Source organism: Cetorhinus maximus, chromosome 27, assembly GCF_964194155.1.
Source record: "Cetorhinus maximus chromosome 27, sCetMax3.hap1.1, whole genome shotgun sequence".
Lineage (NCBI taxonomy): Eukaryota > Metazoa > Chordata > Chondrichthyes > Lamniformes > Cetorhinidae > Cetorhinus > Cetorhinus maximus.
Genome location: NC_135905.1, coordinates 28,084,804 through 28,111,246, shown reverse-complemented (window position 1 = coordinate 28,111,246; position 26,443 = coordinate 28,084,804). Strand labels below are relative to the sequence as shown.

General features: G+C 41.9%; 2 protein-coding genes across 4 annotated transcripts in view; both read left to right on the top strand.

Moving 5' to 3' along the window:
• Nucleotides 1-10,056, top strand: part of LOC144668655 (heterogeneous nuclear ribonucleoprotein D-like) — a 30,394-nt gene extending 20,338 nt beyond the window's left edge. Inside the window, exons 3-9 of one of the 3 annotated variants that reach the window (XR_013573528.1) lie at nucleotides 1,900-2,058; nucleotides 2,707-2,838; nucleotides 3,047-3,140; nucleotides 4,908-5,075; nucleotides 7,605-8,499; nucleotides 8,968-9,053; nucleotides 9,682-10,056. Coding sequence is in view for 1 of the 3 variants with exons in the window: in XM_078530939.1 (XP_078387065.1) it covers nucleotides 1,900-2,058; nucleotides 2,707-2,838; nucleotides 3,047-3,140; nucleotides 4,908-5,075; nucleotides 7,605-7,681 (630 nt within the window). In the remaining 2 variants the exon portion in view is untranslated. Of the gene's footprint in view, nucleotides 1-1,899; nucleotides 2,059-2,706; nucleotides 2,839-3,046; nucleotides 3,141-4,907; nucleotides 5,076-7,604; nucleotides 9,054-9,681 lie in introns of all 3 variants that reach the window. The other 2 variants (XR_013573527.1, XM_078530939.1) reach the window with 2 other exon arrangements.
• Nucleotides 10,057-12,925: 2,869 nt separating this feature from the next.
• bloc1s2 (biogenesis of lysosomal organelles complex-1, subunit 2) lies at nucleotides 12,926-19,903 on the top strand. Its single transcript, XM_078530941.1, has 5 exons — nucleotides 12,926-13,066; nucleotides 13,456-13,572; nucleotides 14,186-14,305; nucleotides 16,852-16,956; nucleotides 17,609-19,903. The coding sequence occupies exons 1-5, from the start codon at nucleotides 12,946-12,948 to the stop codon at nucleotides 17,638-17,640; spliced, it is 495 nt and encodes a 164-aa protein (XP_078387067.1). The 5' UTR covers nucleotides 12,926-12,945; the 3' UTR covers nucleotides 17,641-19,903.
• The last annotated feature ends 6,540 nt before the right edge of the window (nucleotides 19,904-26,443 follow it).

Below are 26,443 nucleotides of genomic sequence, written 5' to 3'. Positions count from 1 at the left end.
TGGGAGGTGCTGTCGAAGGAGCCTTGGTGAGTTGCTGCAGTGCATCTTGTAGGTGGTACACACACTGCTGACACTGTCGGTGGCGGAGGGAGTGAATGCTTAAGGTGGTGGATGGGGTGCCAATCAAGTGGGCTGCTTTGTCCTGGATGGTGTTGAGCCCCATCAGTGTTGTTGGAGCTGCAGTCATCCAGGCAGGTGGAGAGTATTCCATCACACTCCTGACTTGTGCCTTGTAGATGGTGGACAGGCTTTGGGGAGTCAGGAGGTGAGTTACTCCGCAGAATTCCCAGCCTCTGACCTGCTCTTGTAGCACTGTATTTATATGGTTGGTCCAGTTCAGTTTCTAGTCAATGGTAACCCCCAGGATGTTGATAGTGGGGGATTCAGTGATGGTAATACCATTGAACGTCAAGAGGGGGGGTGGTTGGATTCTCTCTTGTTGGAGATGGCCATTGCCTGACACTTTTGTGGTGCGAATGTTACTTGCTACTTATCAGCCCAAGCCTTAATGTTGTCCAGGTCTTGCTGCGTATGGGCATGCTTCAGTGGTGTGAATGTTTGCTGTTGTCCAAACCTGTATGCTGCTCTATGGCAGGCTGGCATAGACTGCTTCATTGTTGGAGGAGTTGTAACTGAAGCTGAAGAATAGAATCCTTGGCAAACAGCCCCCTTCCGACCGAAGGAGAGGAAATAGCTGAGGTGATTGAAGAATAAATTGAATAATATGTGGCAGCTGGAAGACTGAATGGGTTACTTAAATTGCCTTGCTGGAAGCAAAGATGGAATCCATCCTCTAATGATTAAAATGCATTTTTGGAAAGTTTGATGTTCTGTAGATCTCCAGAATGTGAAATTGTGGTGAATTATGCAAATGATCAATCCAGAGTTTAGGTGAAATGGGAGTGGAGTGACTGGCAATAATTTAGTCCACTGGGGTGTCTTTCATGCTCCAGCTGACCTTGAAGATCAGATGTCACCCTGAATTCGGTGGGGCCTGTACCATGTAAAATGGGGTGTTGATGCTTGGCCAACATTGTTTTACCCTCAAACACGTTGGTTTGTTCATGAGAGAAATCGACTTTGCTTGTTCTGTTTTGGTGATTTTCAGAGCTTTTGATACACTAGCCTAACTGTGTAACAACCTTTATCTTGATTCCTAGGCAACAATAGCAGTAATTTTGTTAAAATGAATTAAAAGATATCCTTTTAGATTAGGTGCTTTTTCTTTAATGTGCCCCTGGGTCTGGTCAGTTAGATCTATTTACCATCCATGCACAGGAATAATATGCTATCCTTTAAAGGTTGAAAACAAAAACAACTTTGACATGATATTACTCTGTTTACCTAGTCACATGAAAAATATCACATCCACCTTACTTTGTAACAGCCATGCTCTGTACTTGGAAGCTTTAGGTTGTCTAAATATTTAGCACCCATGACGATAAAACTTGCTGCGAAAAACCAAACTTGGTTAAACTTGAATTGTTGGCCGAAACTTTGAGTATTACTGAAACCGAGTTATACTTTATTGCAGCTCTATTTTTAACATATGAATTTCAATGTATCTCTTTAACACAAAAATTAAGGGTAAGCCAGTTTTGACTATTTGGAACAGTTCAATATCAAGGATGCTGAGCTTTGACTGCTGTGTGATGATACAAGCACATATTGAAGTCCATTAATTAGTCAGTGACCTTCAAGCATGAGTTAATGTCACAGGCCTTCAATTATTTGAAGATGAAAATTTAAAAAAATAAATAAAATGATCAATCTTCCAAAGACTTGTGTTTAAAAGGATTTTACTTGTAAATTTCAATTTCCACTTTCAAATAAAATAGGATTGAAGTGTGATCCATTCAACTAACACCGTATAAATTAGTCTTTTGTTTTAACATTCAGGTATTGAATAAGGAACACAAACTTGATGGGAGAGTTATTGATCCCAAGAAAGCACAGGCTATGAAGGGCAAGGAGCAAATCAAGAAGATCTTTGTTGGTGGTTTGGATCCTGATTGTCCAGAAGAAAAAGTGAGAGAATATTTTGGAACTTTTGGAGAGGTAAGACCTTGGTTTATTCAACAACTAGTGGGATACATATGTATGTAAATCTATTTTGTGTAGTAAATATATTCAGCATTGAAAAATAAGTCTTCTCGTCTGGAAACTTGAATCAATATATTGATTGACTACTTCCATTTGCTGAAGGTTTTAAATGTTCAATTTTTGTTATATTGTTTTATCCCAGTTCCATAGTACCGACCATTCCCCAACTGATTGCCATTTTAAAGTGCTGTTATTATGGAGTTTTTGTTTAATAGGAGCTGTGTGGGTTAATTTGCCTTTAAAAATGTCCATATTTCTTTGTTCTAAAGCTCCTGTTTAAATGTTAAGTTTGGTTGAAGTTTCCCCCTGTGGTGCTTTCAGTCCTATCATAAGCACAGTCATCTCTTTTTATTCTACAGGATATTTAAGTCGGAGGGTGTACTATTTGGAGTCACATTTCCTGATTGTTGAATAATAGTTTGTAATGGACCCTGGTCTCTAAGAGGGAAGGGAAAAGCTTTATTTTGGAGCTACTTTGCTTATGAAGTCCTGTTGCGCGCAATGAGGTTATATAAAAGGGCAAAACGTTGTTTGCCTTGAAATTTAGAAACATTACTGCACACCTTTACTTAAACAAAATAATTAGTTTTGTCTACTTCATAGATCGAATCCATTGAACTCCCCATGGACACGAAGACCAACAAGAGAAGAGGATTCTGTTTCATCACATTCAAAGAGGATAATCCAGTGAAGACAATAATGGAAAAGAAGTTCCACGATGTTGGAACGAGCAAGGTGTGGCACATTTTGCAATTGTGGGTGGTCATGTAGCAAATGCATATGACTTTTTCAGACATATAGGTTTCTCATGTCAGGAATAAGTGAAGATCCAATGATTGTCTACATGATTCCACACAAGTTCCAATGTATTTCCTTATAAAATCTGTAGTGTCTGGCGTATGTTGAAAAACTTAATTGCTTCTCTGTGTGTTTCTTCCTAAAGGTCGAAATCAAATTGGCCCAACCTAAGGAAGTGTACCAGCAGCAGCAGTGGGGAGGCCGAGGTGGATTCACCGGAAGAGGAAGAGGTAGAGGAGGTATAATGTATTGCGATCTTAGCAATGGGAGGCTACCCCTGTACAGCGGAGGTCATGACTTATAGAGCTCCTATTGTAGAGGCACAATACTTGAATTATAGCAGTTATAACATGGATTTGTAGAAATAGCCACTGCAATACGCTCGTTCAAGTTTGTCGAAATATCTTTTGAGCAGTGTAAAAGAAATTGGTGATTCCCTAGAAGTGAAAAATTCAAAAGAATTGAATAAAGCCATAAGATCAAAACTTGAGGTTTACAAAAGGCCACCTGAGTTCACAAGACTAAAATTTTGAAATTATTTCCACGTGTTCATTTTACAATGTTGTATATATGTGAAGTTTTTCTAACATTGTGCTCATCAAGCTGAGAGATGTTAACTGGTCAGAAATGGACCACTTGTCCATTTAGGACACTTATGAGCACTCCTCGCTTACTGAGAGTAAGATGATGGTTCTTGGCTGTATCCTTGTTCTTAGATCCAAGCTCTCTGACCCCAACTGCATGAATGTAATATTTCCCACTTTATTATGGCTACCTAGATTGTCCAGCCAGAGGTTAATAGACAGATTAATGTACCATATGGTAGAAATTGGAGCCATGGAGTACATGTTCTCAATTTTGATTCTTGTTCCCTGCTGAACTTGTTGATCATGGCTGGGGCAGTGGACATAATGGCCATCCTCCCCATGTCAGTATATCTGCCTATGCTGTTAACTGTGGTCACTTGGGAAAAGTGTACTGCTGATGGGGATGTTTGTGTCGAAAAAGCTTGTATTTAAAAAGCACTTCAGGGAGTCCCAAATTGTCTCACCTGTAATTAAGGGGAAGTGTGGCCACTGCCATATAGGCAAGAGTTTCTTTAATTAAATCCCATACACAACTATCAGATGAATGGAATAGTTTATCTGATTTTGTTGGTGAGAGAGAGGAATGTTAGCCACAACATTGTAAAACTCCTGACTAATCAATAATGTCGCAGGGTAATGCAACCCAAACAGGTGGGCAGCCCTCCACCTGCCCTTTTACCCAAAAGATAAGACTTCTCACAATGTGGCAGTACCTCAGTATTGTCTATGAATTTCAGCTTGGATTGTCTGTTAAAGTTCTGAGAAGGGCTCAAATCCGCAGCCTTCTGCTTTGTGATAAGAGTGTGACTGCCTCAGCCAAGCTAGTGCTTTCTTCCCTTCCCCTCTGATAGTCATCCATCTAACTCGCAGCTATAGTTGGGAATAGAAGTAAGTGGATTCCTCCAGGAAAGATGCAATGTGCCCTGTGCTACATGAAAATTTGTAGTGGTCTCCTGCAGGTACATGGAGACCCACTTGACCTGGGTTCTTCCATTTAATTTTGCACATAAAAGAATATAAGTCATAGCAGGCCATTTGGCCCTGCAAGTCTGCTTTGCCATTCAGTAAGTTCATGGCTGATCTCCCTCAATTTTATGTTCCCATACTATCCCATTTCCTTTACTTCCCTTAGTCTTCTAAAATCTGTCGATTGCTGTCTTGAGTATGTTCAACTGAGCATCCCCAGCCCTTCAGGATAGAGGATTCCAAAGATTCACAGCCCATTGAGTGAAGAACTTTCTCCTCATCTCAGTCTTAAATGGCTGACCCCTTATTTTGAGACATAGTTCTACAGTCCACAGCCAGGGGAAATACCTATCAAGCCCTTTTAAGGATAGGCAAATTTAATTTGTCAGATGCTATAACTATGTAGGATTTTGCTGTTTTGAATTGCTAACTGTTTATGTTTGCCATTTCTAGGACAAAGCCAGACCTGGAGTCAAAGCTACAACAGTAACTATTGGAACCCAAGTTATGGAAATTATAACTATGGCTATAACCAGAATTATGGTGGATATAGTGGCTATGACTACCCTGCATACAACTATGGCTATTATGGTTATGGACAGGGATATGGTGATTATAACAGTAAGTTTCATAGACCAGGAGTTGCTTCTCAATAGTTATTGACAAAGCCCAGTAAGTAGTCCCTTGGTCTGTCAATCTGCTGAGTTGCCGATGTCAACTAATCTGCAGTGGAGAGGCAAAATGGAGAGCGACTTGCTATGTCTCTCGAGCAAGTGATTTGAGTGATGTTGGCAGACTTCACTCTGATAGTGGGTCACAGACCAACCCACAGTAAGTACGTGGCCTGGAGAAACCTGAAAAGGGAAGATGGTGGAAATACCTCCTTTTTAAAAAAAGCATGCAGTTTCACCCAAAACTTTGCTTGGATCTCCTGATGGCTCATCTGGCTGTCAGTAGCTGAACCATATACAATAGGAAAGCTGTTCTGTGCAATTAGTTCATCTCCATTTCGGACAGTGGTAGGTATTAAAGAAAGACTTGCATTTCAAAGGCACCTTTCCCATTCTTGACACATCCCAAAGTGCTTTGCAGCTAATTAATTTTTGGAGTGTAGCCACTGACGTCATTAAAAACACAGCCAATTTGTGCACAGCAAAGTCCCACAAACAGCAGTGTTGTTCAGAGCATTGTTTTAGGTATTGGTTGAGGGATAAATATTGGCCAGGACGCTGGGGAGAGCTTCGCTGCTTTTTCAGGAGTGCCTTGGGATCTTTCTCGCCTGCCTGACACAGTAAATGGAGCTTCGGTCTCATCCGAAAGAGGGCGCCTCTGACAATGAAGCACTCCCTCAGTACTGCACAAGAGTGTTGGCTTAGATTTCATGCTGTAGTCCCTGGAGTGGGATTTTGCCCCACAATCTGACTCCCAAGGCGAGAGTCCTATCTCTGAGCCACAGCTGATGGCTTATACTGGAATTGGCCTCAAATGCCCCAGGAGAGCCCGAGAGGGCAAGTTGCCCAGGGTTTCTGCTCCTGTTTTGCTGTCCCATCAGTCCCTTCAGTAGATATTGCATGAGAACAGGATCGGGATTGGCGGCGATGCCTCATGCTGCCAAATAACTTAGCTCACATAGCCGAGGTAAGCCTTGGTAGTAGAAGCCTACCAGTGCCTGTGGAACCATAAAGCAACAAGGAGTTAATGCCTCTGTGAGATGGGAGTAAGAAATTGCCCTCCCTTAGTTTTTTTGTGTCCTTACTTTAGGCCTCGGTATCTAACTTCTGCTAACTCCCTGTTATGCCTTGGAAAGTTTATAATGTTCCAAGAATCACCCCTCTCGTAACTTGTGTATTTACCCTGTCATGCTTGCCCTGCTTCCCTCGGAGTTATCTGTGTTGTGAAATCCTGGGATCTCCTTAATAATTCTGTTGCCCAATCCCCCAAAACTCTTTAGGAAATGATCTTTAAAGATGACACATCAGAAAAAGATTGCACCAAATGTGGACCACAGTGGAGACCAATTATAGTGATTGATTACCCACCCAACATTGGTTGCGGAGCACAGCTGAAATAAGGCTTAAAGTTAAATCTTGGATAGATGTTTAACTTCCAGGGGTGTTTATTTAAATGCAATAAATCTTTAGCCTGTGAAAGGGAACGATTTGGTGCTCTGGGAGAGCAGTCCACAACAGACTTACACAGCTACAGCTCTGCTCAAACTGTCAGCATACCATATAAAATAACAGTGACCACAGAGAGCATTGTTTGGAAAAATATCTATAAACTAAATTCAAATGAACCACAAGTGCCTGCTGCCAGCACTGCTCTGCTGTTCAAATTGATTAGAGCAGTGCTGTGAACAGACAGATCATTTCCATTTGAATTGAACTTGTAGGCATTCTCAACGTTTACAACAAAGGAATCTTTCTTCCTTCCTTGCATACACTGATCACACTTGATGGAAAGAATGCATGTTTAATCTAAATAGGGTTGGCAAACTGGATTTGGTCTATACGTTTGTGAGATCTCAAGCAGAAGATTTCTCGTTACAGTCTCACAATTAATGCCATGATGAACATGACTTGAAAATGGTCAATTTTGTCAAAAATGATCTTGCTGCCCAGATAAAGTTGTGCTTTATTCCACGCGTCTTGACAAGTAGGTTTAGAGATTGGACTTGCAAACCATCCTCACCATACCCAAAGCCAACTTAGTACTCCTGAGGTGTAGTGGCTCCTGTTATGTAGGCAGGCATGGCAGTCATTGCTAAAACAGCAATGGGATAAATGGCCATTGTTTTTGGTGCTGGCTTGAGGGATGGATGTTGCCCAGAGCCCCCTGCTCCTCCGAATAGTGCCATGGAATCTTCTATATCCATCAGAGTAGACAGATTAGGCCTCTGCTTACCATCTCATTTGGAAGATGGCACGTCCAACTGCTGAACTCTACTTCATTGTAAGCGTCAACCTAGATTTTGTGTTCGGGTCCGAGAAGGGGCTTAGAACTCTTTGCCCCCTGACTGAAGAGGTACTGCTGGCTGAGCCAAACTGACACTTCCGAGCAAAGGTGTTGGGTGAACAGAAGTTTAGTTCAAAAGGTAGTCAACAGCTTGAGAGTTGACAAATCCTTTTCTTCAACTAATTTTACTTTCAGGTCAACCAGGCACCTATGGTAAAGCTCCTAGGAGAGGAGGAGGAGGAAGTGGCCAAACTCAGTATAGGCCTTACTAGATGACTTGGCCTTTCTGAAGCTCTCCATGATCAAGGTAAAGCCTATGTTTTACAGGTATTTGAGGAAAACATGTACAATTGTAATTGAAAAGCTAGTTCAATGCTTTTTGGTTTCAAAATGGTTAAAATTGCCCTTGCTCTTTGAAGATACCAAAACTTTCTGTATATGTGCATATATAAAAGCTCCTGACCACACGTTTATCTGAAACTATTTCTATTCCAATAACCTGAAGATAGATCATTTGAATCTGTTGTGGAAACTTTTTAAGTGACCAGTTAGATGTTATTTCACTAACTTTCATGAAGTTTTGTAGCCCTTAAAGACATGTGCTCCTGTTGTGCCACGTAAAATAATGGCCTCCATTGGTTGGCTGGAGAGACGAGAACGATTTTAATAGGTTTTAATATATTCTGGCAAGTTTTGTTTGTGTAGAAGAGTAAAGTTGAACTCTCGTTTGCTAAAAGTCTGAATCTTGCTTTTTTTGAATTGTTCAATCTGGGATTATGGCTACGAACTTGGATTTTTCTTTAAAATAGGGTAATCTGCTATTTGACTCTTCTAATTTCACTGATCACTCTGACGGGTAAAAGTGATGTTTCTAAACACACTTGGGGCAGTGGGGAAGTTTTGAATGGATCCCAGCCAAGCATGCGAATGGGGAAAGGAAGGAGGAGAGAGCGAGAGGACAACTGGTACCTTGGTCTGATCCATTGAACTGCAGACTCCCAGTAATGTACGAAAAATTGATAGCTTGCTTCGTTTTGAATTGTTCATTGTCTGTGGACCACAACTCTCCCTGATTGCGACCATCTTGTAGGTATGAAAACAATTCCAGCATGCAAGTAAAAGCTAAATTGTGGACTTCTGAAGCGGGTAATGATTGCAATATTATTAAGAAAGACATTCAGAGCTTGGGCAGAACTGATTTGGTATGCGTCACCATAACTATTTGCCTCTAGATTGAACTAGCTCTTTAATCTGTGTTTAGTAATCTAGATTCATAAATCAATTATATTTTTATGATGCAATTATACTGCATTTATTGTAAGCATTAAATATGGGTATAACATTTTTTACTCTCCCATTTAACGCTTTCTTTTGAATTTTTACATAAATATATACAGCAGTAAATAGTGTAAGGATAACCTAGTCCTATTTGAGCACTTAATGAGTAAAAGATCTCAGGTAATGTACCATAATGGGTTTTAAGAATATCAGAGCAACAGCCTGATAAGAATTCTACCAGTCTAATTCTGACTTGTACCGTTATGTTTGTACCTGCCAGTGGGAGCTTCATTGCAGGCCATGTCACCATGACCACACGATTCGCACAAGCCTGCACATTGTGGACAGAATTCGAGATGCCCTGTGGTATGGTCTCTTCCAACCTTCTGTCTCACCATAAAGATTAAAGACAGTTTTAAAAAAAAACTCTAATTATACACTTTCATTCACGCAGACATTGTTTTTCCTTTTTTTAAAAATAAAATTATTTAGTGATATTTTCTTTACAGGCTCAAGTTAAGTGGTAATATAGCCATGACCTCCTGTTTCTTCAGTGGATAAAGCCGTTCTTACACATTGTGCTTTCTATTAATAGTGTGTAATTTGATAATGTACTACCAATTGCTAAATAATGCTTGCTTTTTTTCTTTCTATAGCACAGTAGTGATGAGTGAATCATGTCTGTAATGTTAATGGACTTGTATATTACAGCATCTGCCGTGTGTGAAATATAGTTTATGTATTGTAAATGCAGTTGGCTTAACAACTGAAGGCTGGGCCCAAGAGCATGGAGGACTTGGATAATTCCTTGAAGATACTACCATTCAAACAAAAACATAGTTTTGCTCCTCAAATCTGCTAAACAAATATTGACAAATAGAATAAACATGTCTCGGCCAGCCCAGTACTTCACACGGTTAGTGTGTGCTCTTTTATTTGAATAAAAACTGAGGTAAAAGCTTAACCTTGCTGTGTTGTCCCTTCTGTTTTCCAGGCGGCAACAAGCTATTATAACAAGAGGGAATAGACATCTTTTGAAATCCTTTAAGAAGTGAAGAGACCTGTCACAGATTTTGTTTTGCATTATGGGCAGTGTTGGATCTGGTGGACTTTTTTGCGTTTCCTTTGTAATTTTTAAAATGCAAGTAATATTTGACTGTGACTTTTTTTTGTAAAGGGGACAAAGTTCTTGTGTGAAGTTTTTAAACTAATATAATGTACCACCATTTAGTTTTACTGCTGGTGAGCACATCGTGGATCAGTGTGGCAGATGTAAGGGGAAAATGTTTTTTTTTGTTGTATGAGCTCTGTGAAATATTTCCATTTGTAACTCCTCCTGCGTGATTAAATAAAAACGTTTGTACATGTTCATTGCATGTTTCATTTTAAATCTTCTGCTCTCTTCATCATGGGCCAAGATCCTGGAGCTCCCTCCCTAACAACACTGGGTGCACCTACACCACATGGACTGCAGCAGTTCAAGAAGGCAGCTCATGACCATCACCTTAAAGGCAGTTAGGGATGGGTAATAAATGCAGGCATAGCCAGCGATGCCCACACCCCATGAATGTGTGAAAAAAATTACTTGTAATTTACAGATCTACTGTGTGGGGAATATAGTTTAAATATAATTTAATGGCATTGAGGATATTTTCACAACTGAGTGGCATATTTAGCGTAGGATGAGCTTACTGCAATAACCTGTCTTTAACTGTTCTCATTTGAGGTTTTAATTTAGAAGTTTTGGGTTTTGATTACTATATGTATGTGCACTTCTTGTGGTGAGGTTTGATTTTGAGTTTGTTGGGAACAGGATGGAGATGAAGCTTTTCCAGAAAAATTAGTTGATTTGGTTAGTTTGCCTGCATAGATTCATAAATATACTGCTTGGAAATGAGAAATTTATGGCACTGAAGGAGGCCGATCGGTCTGTTCTGTCTGAGCCGACCCAAAAAAACTACCCTGCTTAATGCCACTTTCCAGCTCTTGGTTCATAGCTTTGCAGATAATAGCACTTCAAGTGTACATCCAAGTATTTTTTAAAGTGCAATGAGGGTTTCTGCCTCTAGCACTCTTTCAGGCTTTTTTTTTCACTCTTTCCAGATCCCACCACCCTCTTGGTGCCAATATTTCTTCTCCACTTCTTCCAACCCTTCCATCAGTTAAATCTATTCCCCTTGGTTATTGACCCCTCTGCTAACGGAAGGGAGAGAAACTGGGAGCCATTGTCCTCGGTTTATCACCATGCTTTAATAGAATTCTCGAGTTCTTAAGGGGAAACTACATGTATGTTGTTCCTTATCGCATTCTCAGGATGTTGCGAAATGATTTAACAAATAGAATTAAAGGAACTGAATTAGTTAAGGAAATGCTTTTATATTACAAATAACATGGGTAAACAGTGGTACAGAAAAAATGGGCTGCATGTAAACAGGACGAGGGCCAAGGAGATGAGTTTTTTTATATAAAGACATTAAAATACATTATACATTAGAAACGTGAAGGGAATAGAGAAGTGACTTCAGCACCAGAGCTTGGAAGATGGTCAAGAGAAAAATACAGAAAACAAACCAATCCAGAGATCAAGGCTACCAGGATCAATGACTCCAGGTAAATGTCTACCTAGATACTGTCACTTATCATAGTGATAGCGGTCTTACAGCTTGAGTCAAAAGGTTGTGTTGGTAAAGGTCAGAGATACAGAAGGGTGAGACCATGGAGAGATGGCCTTTTGTCATCCTTTACATGTCACTTTATAGGCAAATTGTTCAGAATTAATCAAAAAATAAGTGAATTAATTCACATCTTCCCCAATTAGTGACTGGAAGTACTCAGGTCTGGCAGCATCTGTGGGGAGAGTAACGGTTAATATTTCCAGTTGAATATGACTTCTTCAGAACTGGGTTCTGGGGAAAGAGTCACATTTAACTCAAAACTTTAACCCTGTTTCTCTCTCCATGGATGCTGCCCTACCTGAGTATATCCAGCAGGTTTTTACTTCAGATTTCCAGCATCCGCAGTATTTTGCTTTTAAATTAATGACTGGGGCTCGGTATAGAATTTTATGGCACAGTCAAATCATTTGGCTGATAATCTATGCTCATGAATTTACTGCCACTTATTTTGTCTGAGAAACACGTCCTATTCATTTTGCCTTCATGTACTTAACAAATGTCAAATTACTTGACCAACACTTCAAACAAAGATTGAGATGGAATGCATAAAATTTGTAAGAGCGCTGTATCCTGAAGAATGTAACGAAACCAGTTTTTCAATGTTGATAGCAGTGCTGGAATAAACTGCTGCCGAAACTCATTAAATGGCAACCCTGAAAAGTATTGCTATGACTGCCAAGATAAAAGCAAAATACTGCGGATGCTGAAAATCTGAAACAAACAACTGCAGTCATAGCAAACACAGAAAATGCTGGAAAAACTCAGCAGGTCTGACAGCATATGCCTGTCCGAGAGAAGAGCAGTACTTCAAGTTCGGGTTGACATTACTGGAAGATACGTGGCAGTGAACTAAACGCTGTCAGACTTGCTGAGTCTTTCCAGCATTTTCTGTGTTTGCTATGACTGCTGTTGTACCCAAGTTGGCATTGAAGATAGGCATGAGATTGGGTGGATGGGGAACTGTGTCTGTTATAAAGTAAATTCACTTGCAGTTTGCAAGAGATTTTAAGTTTTTTTAAAAAAAACCCTTGGAACTCAAGTGCAACTTCTCTTTGGGATATTATAGAATGACATAAAAGCAGAATCTGTTGGAAATAGCACAGGGAACTCCAACTAAGCAGCTGATACCAGCATTGATGTGCTTCGTGTTGCATTCTTCCAGCATTTCACAATTTTTATTTGCCCTTTTTTGCTTTAATCACAAGGGAATGGAACTTGTGGCTGTAACATGTTGTAATGTGACAATCCTGTGGAACTGATCCTTGCAAAGGCGGTCTAGCTTCGGCAGAAGGTTGCCAAGACCCGGAGTGTTAGATTAGCCTGTTCCTTCTGCTCCTGCGGTTTCCAGCAGCTCCTTGTTCTGTGTTGTGGTCGCAGGGGGAAGGGGCAGCAGATCAGCCTTGGTCTGATTGAAGGGCTTGGCTGGGTCTCTGTCACGTGCCACATGCACCGGCGGGGGCGGGATGTCACGTGCCGACGCAGCAGCCGCCGCCGCCTGATTGGTCGGGCGGAAGCGACGTCGCTGGTCCGACGTGGCTGATTGGTCAGAGGTCACGTGAGTGTGTGGGGTGGGGGGAGGGAAGATGGCGGCGGCAGCAGCAGCAGCGGAGGGACAGGGGGAGGAAGCGGGCCCGCCTGGCAGAGCAACCGACTCCGGAGCTGGGAGCAGCGAGGAGGAGGCGGTCGGAGGAGCGAGGAGGACGGGTGAGCAGGACCGGGAGGCTGGGGATGCGCTGAGGAGAGTCAACCCCCCCATCCCCACCCCTCCCCCACCCCTCCCCCTCCCCATCCCCTCCCCCATCCCCTCCCCCTCCCCTCCCATCCCCTCCCTCCTCCCTCCCCCCCTACCCCTCCATCACCCCCTACCCCCCATCCCCCCTTACCCCCCATCCCCCCTCTCCCCATCCCCCCTCTCCTCCCCCTACCCCCTTCCTCTCCCCTCCTTCCTCCCCCCCCCTCCCCTCCTTCCTCCCCCCCTCCCCTCCTTCGTCTCCCCTCCTCCCCCAATTCCCCCCAATTTAGATCTCTTATTCCTGTTCCATCGTTATCCCTTTCATTCGGTCATTAATGTTACAATTTTACTTTGCCAATAGATGATTTTGGAGTGGAAACAGCAGAGGAAGCCACGGAACCTTCCGAACCAGACATCAATGAGCTGTGTAAAGACATGTTTACCAAAATGTCTGTCTACCTGCAAGGAGAGCTCACAGGTGAGTTTGATATTGGTTGTGCAGCAACCAAACAGCAGAGCCATGCTCTATGCCGGGGCCAGCATTTATTGCCTATCCCTAATTGCCCTTGTACATTTGAGAGTCAACCACATTGCTGTGGGTCTGGAGTTGCATGTAGGCCAGATCAGGTATGGATGGCAGATTTCCTTCCCTGAAGGGCATGAGTGAACCAGATGGGTCTTTACAACAATTGACAATGGTTTCATGGTCATCATCACTTTTAGTTCCAGATTTTTATTACATTCAAATTCCACCATCTGCCATGGTGGGATTTGAACCCAGATCCCCAGAGCATTGCCCTGGGTCTCTGGATTACCAGTCCAGTGACAATACTGTGATGTACAATAGAGATGCTATGGTTGGCGATCTGAAGAATGAGCTCAAATAGGCTGCAAGACCACATGGAAACCAATCTTCTACTTGCTGATTGTTGCCATGCAGTTTGAAGTTGGACATTGCTCGTGTCCCTATTGAATAAGGAGTAGTAAACTTGTACCTGTTTCTGTCTTTGACAGACTTACTGCTGAGCTATACATTACAAACAGAATTCATCACTGAGTTACTGATGCGTGTTAATCTCTATCTGCCTTAGCTACCTGTGAAGATTACAAACTCTTGGAGAACATGAACAAACTGACCGGCCTTAAATACCTGGAGATGAAGGAGATTGCTGTTAATATTAACCGTAACCTCAAAGATCTCAATCAGAAATGTGAGTATTTGGGCATCTCAATTTTCAACAAGTGAGTAGTTAATGGGAGTTGCTCATGGATGAGCTGGTGCTTGGGTTGTAAGGTTTAGCTGCTAATACCATTTGGCCACAAGCTCAGATTCCTTTGTAGGGGCTGTCTAAATAAGTCTTGTGGCTTAAGTAGAGGTTAATTATTGAGAGTTCTCCAGACTAGGAGCTGCTTGATGCCTTTTCTTGACAGTTGTCAAGTTATACTGCAAGAGTTGGCTGGATTTCTTCAAATGCAATGGATGCTAGGAGCAACTCTTGGAACAAAAATGTTGGGGTTTCCCTGCACAAAGTAACTTTCTCAAGATGAGTGAGGATCACAATTGCCAATCTGAGCGTTTTTGAATTTAGTGGCATAGAAATCCAGTGCTTCAGGCAGTGGTCATAACTTGTAGGTAAAGCTCCAGTGGAGGTAGAAAAATTGCTAAACAGCACGCTGAGTTTATAATAAATACAGAAAAAGCTAGAAAAAACTCAGCAGGCCTGACAGTATCTGTGGAGAGAGAAACAGAGGTAACATTTCGAGTCCGTCTGACTCTTCAAAGCTCTGAAACTCAATGTTAATTCAGTTTCTCTCTCCACAGATGCTGTCAGACCTGCTGAGTTTTTCCAGCATTTTCTGTTTTTATTTCAGATTTCCAGCATCTGCAGTATTTTACTTTTATGCTGAATTTATAAACTATAGTAGCAGCATTGTTCTGGAGATAAGCTTAAGTAGAATTGGATAGTTATATTTGCCATCAAATATGCCATAAAATGAAGTTTTTGTTTGCAATAAGTGGTTTAATTTTTTTTATTCACAGGATGTGAGCATCATTGTCTAGGCTAGGGTGGCATTCATCGTCTATTCCTAGTTGTCCTTGAAGGTGGTGTTGAGCTGCCTTCAACACTGCAGTCCATGTAATGTAGGTACATCCACAGTGTTGCTGGGAGAGAGTTACAGGATTTTGGTCCAGCGACAATGAAGGAATGGTGATGTAGTTCCAAGTGTGGCTTGGAGGGGAACTTGCAGGTAGTGGTGTTTCCATGCAAGTGCTGCCCTTGTCCTTCAAGGTGGTAGAGATTGCAGGTTTGGAATGTGCTGTCAGAGGAGCCTTGATGAGTTGCTGTAGTGTATCTTGTGATGGTACACACTGCTGTCACTGTGCCAGTGGTGGAGGGGGTGCCAGTCAATTGGGCTTCTTTGTCCTGAATGATGTTCAGCTTGTGTTGTTGAAGCTGTACTTATCCAGGCAAGTGGAGAATATTCCATCACACTCCTTACTTGTGCCTTGTAGATATCGGACAGTCCTTGGGGAATCAGGAGACAAGATGCTTGCAGAATTCCCAACCTCTGAACCTGCTCCTTGTAGTAATAGCATTTATTTGGTTAAGTTTCTAGTTAAATTTCAGGTTGATGGTAAAGCCGTGGAATGTCATGGGAGTTGGTTAGGTGTTCCCTTGTTGGAGATGTTTATTGCTGGCACTTATATGGCAAATAACGTTCGCACCGCACATCATCCCTAACCTGAATGTTGTCCAGGTCTTGCTGCATGCAGGCATGGGCTGGATCATTATCTGAGGAGTTGTGAATGGAGCAGAACAGTGCGCAATCATCAGTGAACATCCCCAATCTGGCCTTTATATTGGAGGGAAGGTCATGGAAATGGTTAGGCCTACATCGTTGTGTTGAGAAACTCCTGCAATAATGTCCAGGGGCTAAAGATATGCCTTCCAACAAGCACGCGCGTCTTCCTTTGTGCTAGGCATGAGTCCAACCAGTGCAAATGAGATCCTTTTTGCTCCTAAATTGGAGTCATTGCTTGATGTTGGGACAAAAGCTATAATGACAAATAAGCCATCGAGTTACGATTGGCTTGAGGCATTATGTGGCATTCAGCTATCATAAGATCAAATCCAAGAGCTAGAGTGCACTGGTCATGTACCACTGTGTTTGAGTGGTGGGATTCTGCACAATAGTTTCTAATCTTTCAAGCAGGCTGTTGGGAGAGAAACTAATCCAGGACTTGGAAGCCTCATTTTTGTTTTCTTCTCCAAGTGACAGTAGACTTAAAACAGTCTGAAGGCATGTAGTTGAGCAACTTACAAACCACCTGAGGTTTCTGTTTTACACTGATGGTGCTAAAGGACTCTATCATGGGTGATGCTGATGTGGGCAGTTTTCAGTAATGGTGCCCAGCAGAGAAGATTGTGTTCAAATTTGGAATAGCATAGGCCATGCAGCAGATATTTTTTTTGTTGAATACAATGCGTGTGACTAGGCAAAAGCAGCAGACAGAGAAAACATTTGTGATCAGTATAGTGAAGCCATTTGGACTGCTACGATTGGGCATGTTCTCTTTAAGCAATCGTACTTTAAACTTTTGCTGGTAATTTAGTTTGTCTCTAACAAAATGCATTTGTGCCCTACCCCCTCTTTACAGACGTAGAACCAGTTTTCTGCAGATTATTTGATATTTTAGATGTCTTGTGTAGCCCTGAGTGGTTGATTTGAAATCTACATGGTGTTTATCTTTTAGATGCCAGTCTGCAGCCATACCTTGATCAGATTAATCAGATTGAGGAGCAAGTCACAGCACTGGAACAAGCAGCCTACAGACTGGATGCATACTCCAAAAAGCTAGGTGGTAATTTATGCTCTTTGCTTGCAATCTTTGCTATTTCTGCAAGCACTCTCGGGTTACTTTGGGGAAAGTATTAAAACCAAAATTGTGTATTTATTGGGATTATATTTTATAAATCTTTTTTGAGCTACACATGCATCAACTCATATAAAACTCCTAATTCTTAGGGGCTCAATTAGTAGACTCCTGTTTCCAAACCTGAAGCTATGGCTTGGAATTCCAGACTGTTGAGTTTATGACCTCAATTCTGGATGTCCCTGTGTTTAAAATGGCTGCCTATTTGTAAGCTGTAGTGCTTCAAACATAGTTATAGGACATACTGTGAGATGGCGCAACACTGAGAGTAATATATATACTGTACAAGTTGCTTAGGGCGAATGAAGAGAAATACAGGACATATCCCAAGGCTTGTATTGAAAAATTCCATGTTTCTTACCTTGGGTACCATTGCTCCTTTTGGTGGTCAGGTGTGGCCTTTATCTGTTCTGTGAAACTAATATACAATGCCATGCAGGCAAACCTTGCCAAGCTCTTGCGAGCAAAGATATTTGCAGACCTATATGACTGATAAAGCAAATCCTTATTGAAGCCTGTTCTGTGTAGTATTCCTCTTCTTGAAGATTCTAACTGCCTTGTTCCATTCTAATTACAGAAGCCAAGTTTAAGAAATTAGAGAAACGATGACTCCTACAGATTTGACAATGACACAAATGATGTACGTTCACCTATGGATAGAAGAAGCACAAGCCATTGACATAAGAACTAGAGAACTGATGAACTTTCATTTGCTGATGAGATTATTGGTGGGCTCTGCAGTGACCAATCTACAAAGATTGAACAATGGCTGTGTTGTGGCAGTCTTTTTTTTCTCCAACCTGTATGTATAGGCAAGTGGTTGAGCTAAGAGGTTTTGGACCCTAAGCCACTGCTTCAGGACAATGGCTAACCTTTGTTGTGAAAACTGCTTTAAAAAAAAAAGCTTGTTGAATTGAATTTTCATTATTTAAATGGTTGCTCCTCCTCTACTGCTAGGACAAAACTACCTGGACCCATTCCAACAAGAGCATAAGAATGAAATGAGGAAGGGTCCACAAGCCATAAATCCACATCTTCCGTGGGCAGAACCTCAAAATCTTGTGCAGCAGCAGGTGGTAGTTAACAATGATTGTATAGGTAAATTAAGAAAAGTACTTATTAAATAGTATATTAATTCTTATCCAAATGGATTTCCTTGTGACAGTTCACAAATTCTCACATTAGTGATGCTGGTGACTGGTGCAAGTTTTTTCTTTAGAAAATGAACTTGGTGTATACAAAAATAGAAACCTAGCAGTAACATGAATGAAAGCATTCAGACCATCTGCAAAAGTCTGAAATGTGGTCGCATATGAAAACTAAAGTGATCTTTATCTTGTAAATATTAAAGTGTAGGTTTACACATTCTGTTGGCGACTGCCATTGGTTACAGTTAAACATTCAGAATGTAAGCTCAGCGTCTGTACTGAATCAGTTCTAACAGAGGCCTTTTCTGCATTAATGGGATCTACCATGGCATTCTGAAAATCAGGTTATAGTACATGAGTTGCTAATCGGTGATTTTCAGATCCATATCTTTGACTAGATAAAGCAAATTATTTCCCCTCACTAAATATTCAGTTACCCTGAGAAACGCTGGCGGCACTTGTATTTCTAATCACCTTCTCCCTGTTTGCTGGTATTGATTTTTCTCCCTCCCTGTTCTGGCACAGCTGTGGTTTTTAACATTGCTTGGTAACTTGTGCCCTGCTTGGCACTTGATTGCAAGTCTTTGTCATTGCTAGAATCCTCTACCTCTTTGAATCCATGAGGGTTGTGTTCTGTCTGCTCTCTGACCTTAGGACACTGTTTCCTCACTGGGTCTTTGAAGCTCCTGAGTCCTGCCAGAAATGCACATAAACGTTAGATGCTTTTGATGTCCTAGAAAGCCAATAGGTCAGGTGTCTACACTTGCCAACCTTTTAAAGGAGCTCCACAACTTTGGCAATTTCATTTAATCTGTCTGCTGCATTAGTGGGCAGGCAGTGACAGTGATGTCCCCAACGCGGAGAGTTAGATAGGAGTCTAGTTTGTAATAATAGTCAAAGCATGAACTGGTGTTTATGCTTCACGTGACCCTCTTCCCACCCTTTAACTCACTAATGTATCCTCCTATACGTCTCTCCCTTGTGTTCATCTAGTTTCCCCTTAAATGCCTCTGGCTGCGGCTAGTGATAGTGCTTTCCACATTCTCTAACCATTCTATGGATAAAGAAATTTCCTATTGAGTTTATTGGTGACTGTCTTGTATTTCTGGCCCCTAATTCGGATCTCGCCCACTAGTCGAAACATCATCTCTCAGTTTGTTCTATCAGACACTTCCATAAGATTAATGACCTCTCCTTAGACGCCCCTTCAACCTTCTTTAATCGAGGAAAGAGCCTGTCCGGTCTTTCCTGCTGGGTATAACTTCAGTTCTGGGATCTTCCTAGTAAATCTGCACTTTCTCCACTGCCTCTAAACATCGTCCCTGGCTACTCCTGGTTAAGTTTCCACAGCTTCACCTTTTGCTGCACAACGCTGTGCTGTCGTAAGAGATGTGACATTCACTGTCCTGTGTGTAAAATGGAATTTTTTTTAACTTCGGGTGCTCAGTATATGTACTGTCAATCTTTCGGCGATGGTGGAGCAGAAGTGTGATATTGAACTTGATGTCTTTTGATCAGTATTGTATAACAATAGAATCTCAAGTGTAAATCAGTTTGAGAATAGACTTGTCTCTTATTTCAGCAAATCTTGTTTGTAACTTTATTAACAGTCTTTAAGCTGGCACAAGCGATCTCACCATGTGCAACTGCGATTAATAGTTGCAATTGTACTTAATTTATAAGCTGACTATTAAATTATAAACTTTTGTATTTAAAAATATAAGTTTTGAATTCTGCTTTAAGAGCAGTGTGATGTAACGGAGGGTCTATGATGCTGTAAAAAGGTTGTATTGGACTTGACTGAGGATCTGAACCTCGGACTTCAGAAGCCTGTGTGCGCGCACACTGTCTTGTGATTCATCAGTACATGCTGCTTCTTCTGAGGGTCCATGCTGAACACTTCTGTTCCCTTATTTTTAATCTTGCTACGCCATGCTCTAGCTGTAGAAGGGATAACTATTTGTGGCTGACTCACTGGCATGGCGTGTTTGCCCTATAGCAGTGGAGGTCAGCAATGGTGCAACGTTATCAGAATTAAACATGCAATTTCTCTACACCTCACTGCGCTGTTAAGGCGCTGACTCATGTTACCATTGTGTCCAGTGAGCCCAGTTAATATGCCACTTAATATTTACACAATAACTCAGGCAACTTAATGGAAATATGCTCTTAAACAGCTTATGGTGGTCCTTTTAGAAGAAGGTATTGTGAGTAATATTACATGGTTTGAATGTGGGTTTGCAAAGACATGATAGGCTGAATGGCTTCCTGTGTTGATCATTCCATGCTTTGGTTCATTTTGTGCAGTGAGTAGATGTTTATAAAATAAAAACAAAAAGCTATGTCTGTGACATCTTTTGATTATCTGCTCCTATCACTGCTTGCTTATCCCCACAACCACCCCACCCTCAACTTCTCTCCCCCCGCCCCCCACCTTAGACCAGCTTATATTTCACCTCTCTCCTAACTATACTTCAGTTCTGCCGAAGGGTCGTGAGGACTCGAAACGTCAACTGTTTTCTTCTCCACCGATGCTGCCAGACCTGCTGAGTTTTTCCAGGTAATTCTGTGGATGTTTATAAAATGTTGGCCCACGTAACAGTACATTTTTGCTGTAAAGTGTATTGCAGCTGATGAAACCAAATAAAACTTAAATTATATTGCCCCTTTTTTAATCTTTGTAAAAATGTGGGCATTCACTACTTTTTATTCATTCATGGGATGTGGGTGTTGCTGGCTAGGCCAGCATTTATTACCCATCTCTAATTCCCCTTGAGAAGGTGGTGGTGACAGCTGAATCCCTTGCTAGGCCATTTCCTTCTTTAAAGGACATTAGTGAACTGGATGGGTTCTTACGACAATCGACATCATCAGACTTTTAATTCCAGATTTTTTTTATTGAATTCAAGTCCCATCATCTGTCGTGGTGGGATTCAAACCCGGGTTCCCAGAGCATTACCCTGGGTCTCTGAATTATTAGTCCAGTGACGATACCACTACGCTGCCACCTTCCCCCACTGACTGCATCAGTAAAAGTATTTGATTAGATCTGTCTACATTGGAGATTAGCCAAACGTACAAATGTGCTCACATTGCGACCAGGTTAGGAAGATGTGCTGCTACAGTGAAGAATTACCAGTACTTATGGTAAAGCAGTGAAGACCTTGCTGTGGATTCCAAATCGCTTATCTGTGGAATCAATTTTCTTTTTTTATTAAGATAGATGATTGATGAGTCAATTCAGTGAAATTCATGTTTTGGTTATGGGGATGCTGAAACGTGAGGCACATTTGTTCTTGTTTGGACTAAGGCGGTAATGAGGTCAGGAGCTGAGTGGCCCTGGCAGAACCCAAATTAGGTGTCAGTGAGCAGGTTATTGCAGAGTAAGTGCTGCTTGATAGCACTGCCGATGACATCCATCATTTTGCTGATAATCGAGAGTAGACTGATGGGTCGGTAAATGGTTGGATTTGTCCTGCTTTTTGTGGACAGGACATACCTGGGCAATTTTCCACATTGCCAGATAGAAACCAGTGTTGAAGCTGTAATGGAACAGCTTGGCTAGGGGCGTGGCAAGTTCTGGAGCACAATTCTTCGGTGCTATTGCTGGAATGTTGTCTTCATAGCGGTTTGACATACAACCGAGTGGTTTGCTAGGCCATTTCAGGGGACATTTAAGAGTCAATCACATTGCTGTGTGTCTGGGGTCACATGTAGGCCAGACCAGGTAAGGACAGCAGATTTCCTTCCCTAAAGCGCGTTAGTGAACCAGGTGGGTTTTTACGCCAATTGACAATGGTTTTGTGGTCACTATTAGATTTTAATTCCAGGTTTTTTAATTGAATTTAAATTCCACCAGCTGCCGTGGTGGGTTTGAACCCATGTCCCCAGAACATTCACTCTGGCTGGAGGACTTCAATTTTCATTACCAAGTGTGGCTTGGTAGCACCACTACTGACCAAAAATAAAAATACCTGGAAAAACTCAGCAGGTCTGACAGCATCTGCGGAGAGGAACACAGTTAATGTTTCGAGTCCGTCTGACTCTTCATCAGAACTGAGGAAATATAGAAATGAGGTGAAATATAAGCTGGTTTAAGGGGGGGTGGGACAGGTAGAGCTGGATAGAGGGCCAGTGATAGGTGGAGGCAAAGAAGAGATTGCCAAAGATGTCATAGACAAAAGGACAAAGAGGTGTTGATGGCGGTGATATTAACTAAGGAATGTGATAATGGTGACATTAAGGGTAGAAAGCAGGACGAGCAAGTGACAGCCCTAGCGGGGGTGGGGTGGAAGGGATCGAAATAGGCTAAAAGGTGGAGATGAAATAATGGATGGAAATACATGTTAAAATAATGGAAATACGTGGGAAAGGAAAAATATATTAAAAATTATAAATTATTGGAAAAAGGGGGATCAGAAAGGGGGTGGGGACGGAGGAGAGAGTTCACGATCTGAAGTTATTGAACTCAATATTCAGTCCGGAAGGCTGTAAAGTGCCTAGTCGGAAGATGAGGTGCTGTTCCTCCAGTTTGCGTTGAACTTCACTGGAACAATGCAGCAGGCCAAGGACGGACATGTGGGCATGAGAGCAGGGTGGAGTGTTGAAATGGCAAGCGACAGGGAGGTCTGGGTCATGCTTGTGGACAGACCAAAGGTGTTCCGCAAAGCGGTCACCCAGTCTGACCAACCTGGCTGAGCCCTAAAGGTCATAGCTTGTGGATTGCTAGTCCGGTGACATTACATTACACCACCACCTTCCCACAAGGTAAACCAGGGTGAGGAAGAACCGTTTAGCTCACATAACTGCAGACCCACCTCACTGTTAGACCTGCTCGATAGTTTCTTTCTGTTGTTGCATGGCTTCAGAGTATTTGCCTCTCCTTACCTACCTGGGTCCATTCTACATGCTGATCTTTATAGAAAAAAATTGAATAGAAGTCCTGAATGTGCCTTTTCTGCTCAATGCTCTTTCTTAGTAATTAGTTTCTATTTCATGTGATGCAAGGTTGCCTTTTTCTACGGTTTATCACCTTCTATGTCTGTTATGTAGTTTCCTTTGAAGGTTGAGCAGCCCAAGTTTCTTCCGATTTTTCATGATTGATATCTGCTATTGGACAATCTTGTGCTGATAAGTAGCCTGGTTTTGCTACATTTAGACACGCTGATGAGTTTTTGAGACTGGGCCAGTTCTGGTTTTGACTGATGCAGTATCATACAGTCTGTTTCAGATCTCTTCAGGTTTTTGCCATGAAATTTGTGACAACTGGTATATATTCAGCACGCAAATCCTGTCGTGAGGGGACCAACTAATCAAATCAGTTTATAGTGAAAACATTAATTTATTTAATATTTTGAAAAGTGGAATAATGGTCTGTTAGGTGGGAGGGGGGGATGGGGGGAAGATTTAGAACTTATGCCACACCACATGGCTTCTTTTTGAAGAGTGGTTAAGGTTTGGAATGCGCTGCCAGAGACTGGGGTGAAGGCAGGTTCCATTGAAGCATTCAAAAGGGAATAAGACTGTTATCTGAAAAGGACAAATGTACAAGGTTATGGGGAGGAAGTAGGAGAATGGCATTAAGTGAATTGCTCATTCAGAGAACCAGTGCAGACAAGATGGGTTGAATGGCCTCCTTTTGCACTCTAACAATTCTGTAAGCTGGATATCAAACTGCTTTGCAAACTCTTGGTATGGCCACTAGATGGAGTTCCTGCCAAGCCTTTAAGAGTATTCTGAGTTGCTTTCTTCACACAGGATACATATACACATTAAATAGCCAGTGGGGTATATAATAGGATAACATGAATTAGGCATTATCTATTGAGATTTGAGGTGCCTTGGACAAGGAAGAGAAACAGTGATATGCTATGCTTTTGCCATCCCTGGTTTCATCATCTATGGCAATCTAAAGTTTTCCCCAGTTCCACATTATGGTATTGGGGATAATTCTTTGGGATGCTTACCATATGCACTACACTCATTTCTAGTTTACCTTCTAATCAACCTAGTTAAGACCTATCAACCTATTCAAAAAGGCAGCTCACCACCACCACCACCACCTCAAGGGCAACTAGGGGTGGGCAATAAATACTGGCCCAGCCAGTGAAGCCCACGCCCCCGTGAATGAATTAAAAAAAATCTAATTTCCCTTTAATTTTCCCATGGTCTCTTTTTTTTTACCCTCTCTGAGCCTTTGTGAAACTCACTGCACTTCCATTACTTCCATTTCAAGCTAAAACTGGTCTTTACACATTTAAAAACAAGTGTGCAAAAATAAATAGTACACAATGTCGAAACTTTAGAACTGTCCACGGGCATTAATTTACCCGCTTGAGCCATGTCTGGGTTATTGGTGACTCTTCGGAAAATTCGAGTCCAGATACTCTGAAATGGCAACCGATGACTAAGTGTGACCAAGTTCGCCTGTCGCTGGTAGTTGGAGGGAGCAGTGTTGGCCAGGACACATGTTCCAGACTCCACTTCACGTAAGAGCTCTGGAATCTTAACCCCCTGCCTAAACAGATAAGGCAGAGCCACAGCTTAATGTCTGGTTCGCAGAATGGCCCTTCTAACAGCCCAGCACCTCCTCACTACCACACTATCACTGAAATGACTTGGATCAAGAGGCAGAGTGTGAAGTTATTCACATTGGTCATAAGAATAGAAAGGCAGAATATTTTTTTAAAAGGTGAGAAACTTGTAAATGTTTATGTTCAAAGAGACTTGGCTGTGCTGGTACATTGGAGCACAAAAGGCTAACATGCAGGTGCAGCAAGCAATTAGGAAGGCAAATGCAGTTGACCTTTATTGCAAGGGGATTGGAGTACAAGGATAAAGAAGTCTTGCTACAGTTGTCCAAGGTTTTGGTGACACCTCATCTAGAATACTTTGTGCAGTTTTAGTTTCCACATTTAAGAAAGGATATACTTGCATTGGAGGCGGTACTGTGAAGGTTCACTAGATTGGTGCCTGGGTTGTCCTATGGTGAGAGGCTGAGTTTTTTTATACATTCAAGGGATGTGGGCTTCACTGGCTAGTCCAGCATTTATTTCTCATCCCTAATTGCCCTTGAGAAGATGGCGGTGAGATGCCTTCTTGAACCGCTGAAGTCCATGTGGCATAGGTGCACCCACAGTGCTGTTTGGGGGGGAGGAGGGGGGAGTTCCAAGATTTTGATCCAGCAACAGTGAAGGAACGGCGATATAATTTCCAAGTCAGGATGGTGAGTGGCTTGGAGCGGAACTTCCAGGTGGTGGTGTCAGGAAAGTATAATAATTATTTTTCCCAAAGGTTACTGACAATATTAGCACCGTGAATAGATTTATATTATGAGAAAAGTAATGTTCCAAAGACATATGGGAACAATTGAATTTGCATTAAAAGGGAGAAACATGTACAAAGGAGAAGAGGCTATGTGTCAGAGAGAAAGGCATTGCAAGGTCTCCTAGAAGTATGATAAAGCTTCCAGTATTTGTGCATTAAGCTGCTGTCTACAGAAACTGAAGCTGGGAAAAGCCACTTTGAATTTTACTGTCCAGAGTATTGTGTTAACTGGCTGGAATCTATTTAAAATCTAATTTTTTGCTTACTGTGGGGTTATAACTGGAAGCCAGATTAATTAGGGGTTTTAGAAGTTATTATAGTAATTTGTAGACCTGCGTATGTACTTGAAATGTTTTCTTTTGTTAATAAATGTTTAATTTAGTTTCCTAAAAAATTTCCAGTCTTTGTGGACTTGTTAAACCGAATTCAGGGCACGCATCTCAAAATAAAATACAAATTGCTAAATCGTTGTGACCATGTGATCAAGTTTCCCTCATGGATTTGATCCGCCTGGGACACGTCATCTGCTGCTTCATAAGTGTTGCCATGTGTCTGCTGCCCTTGTCCTTCTAGATGGTAGTGGTTGTGGGTTTGGAAGGTGCTGTCTAAGGAGCCTTGGTGAGTTCCTGCAGTGCAACTTGTAGATGGTACACACACTGCTGCCACTGTGCATTGGTTGTGGAGGGAATGAATGTTTGTGGATAGGGTGCCAATCAAGTGGCTGCTTTGTCCTGAATGGTGTCAACCTTCTTGTGTTGTTGGAGCTGCACTCATCCAGGCAAGGGGAGGCTATTCCATCACACTCCTGACTTGTGCCTTGTAGATTGTGGACAGGCTTTGGGGAGTTAGGAGGTGAGTTACTTGCCAAAGGATTCCTAGCCTTTGACCTGCTCTTGTAGCCAGAGTATTTCTATGGCTAGTCCAGTTCAGTTTCTGGT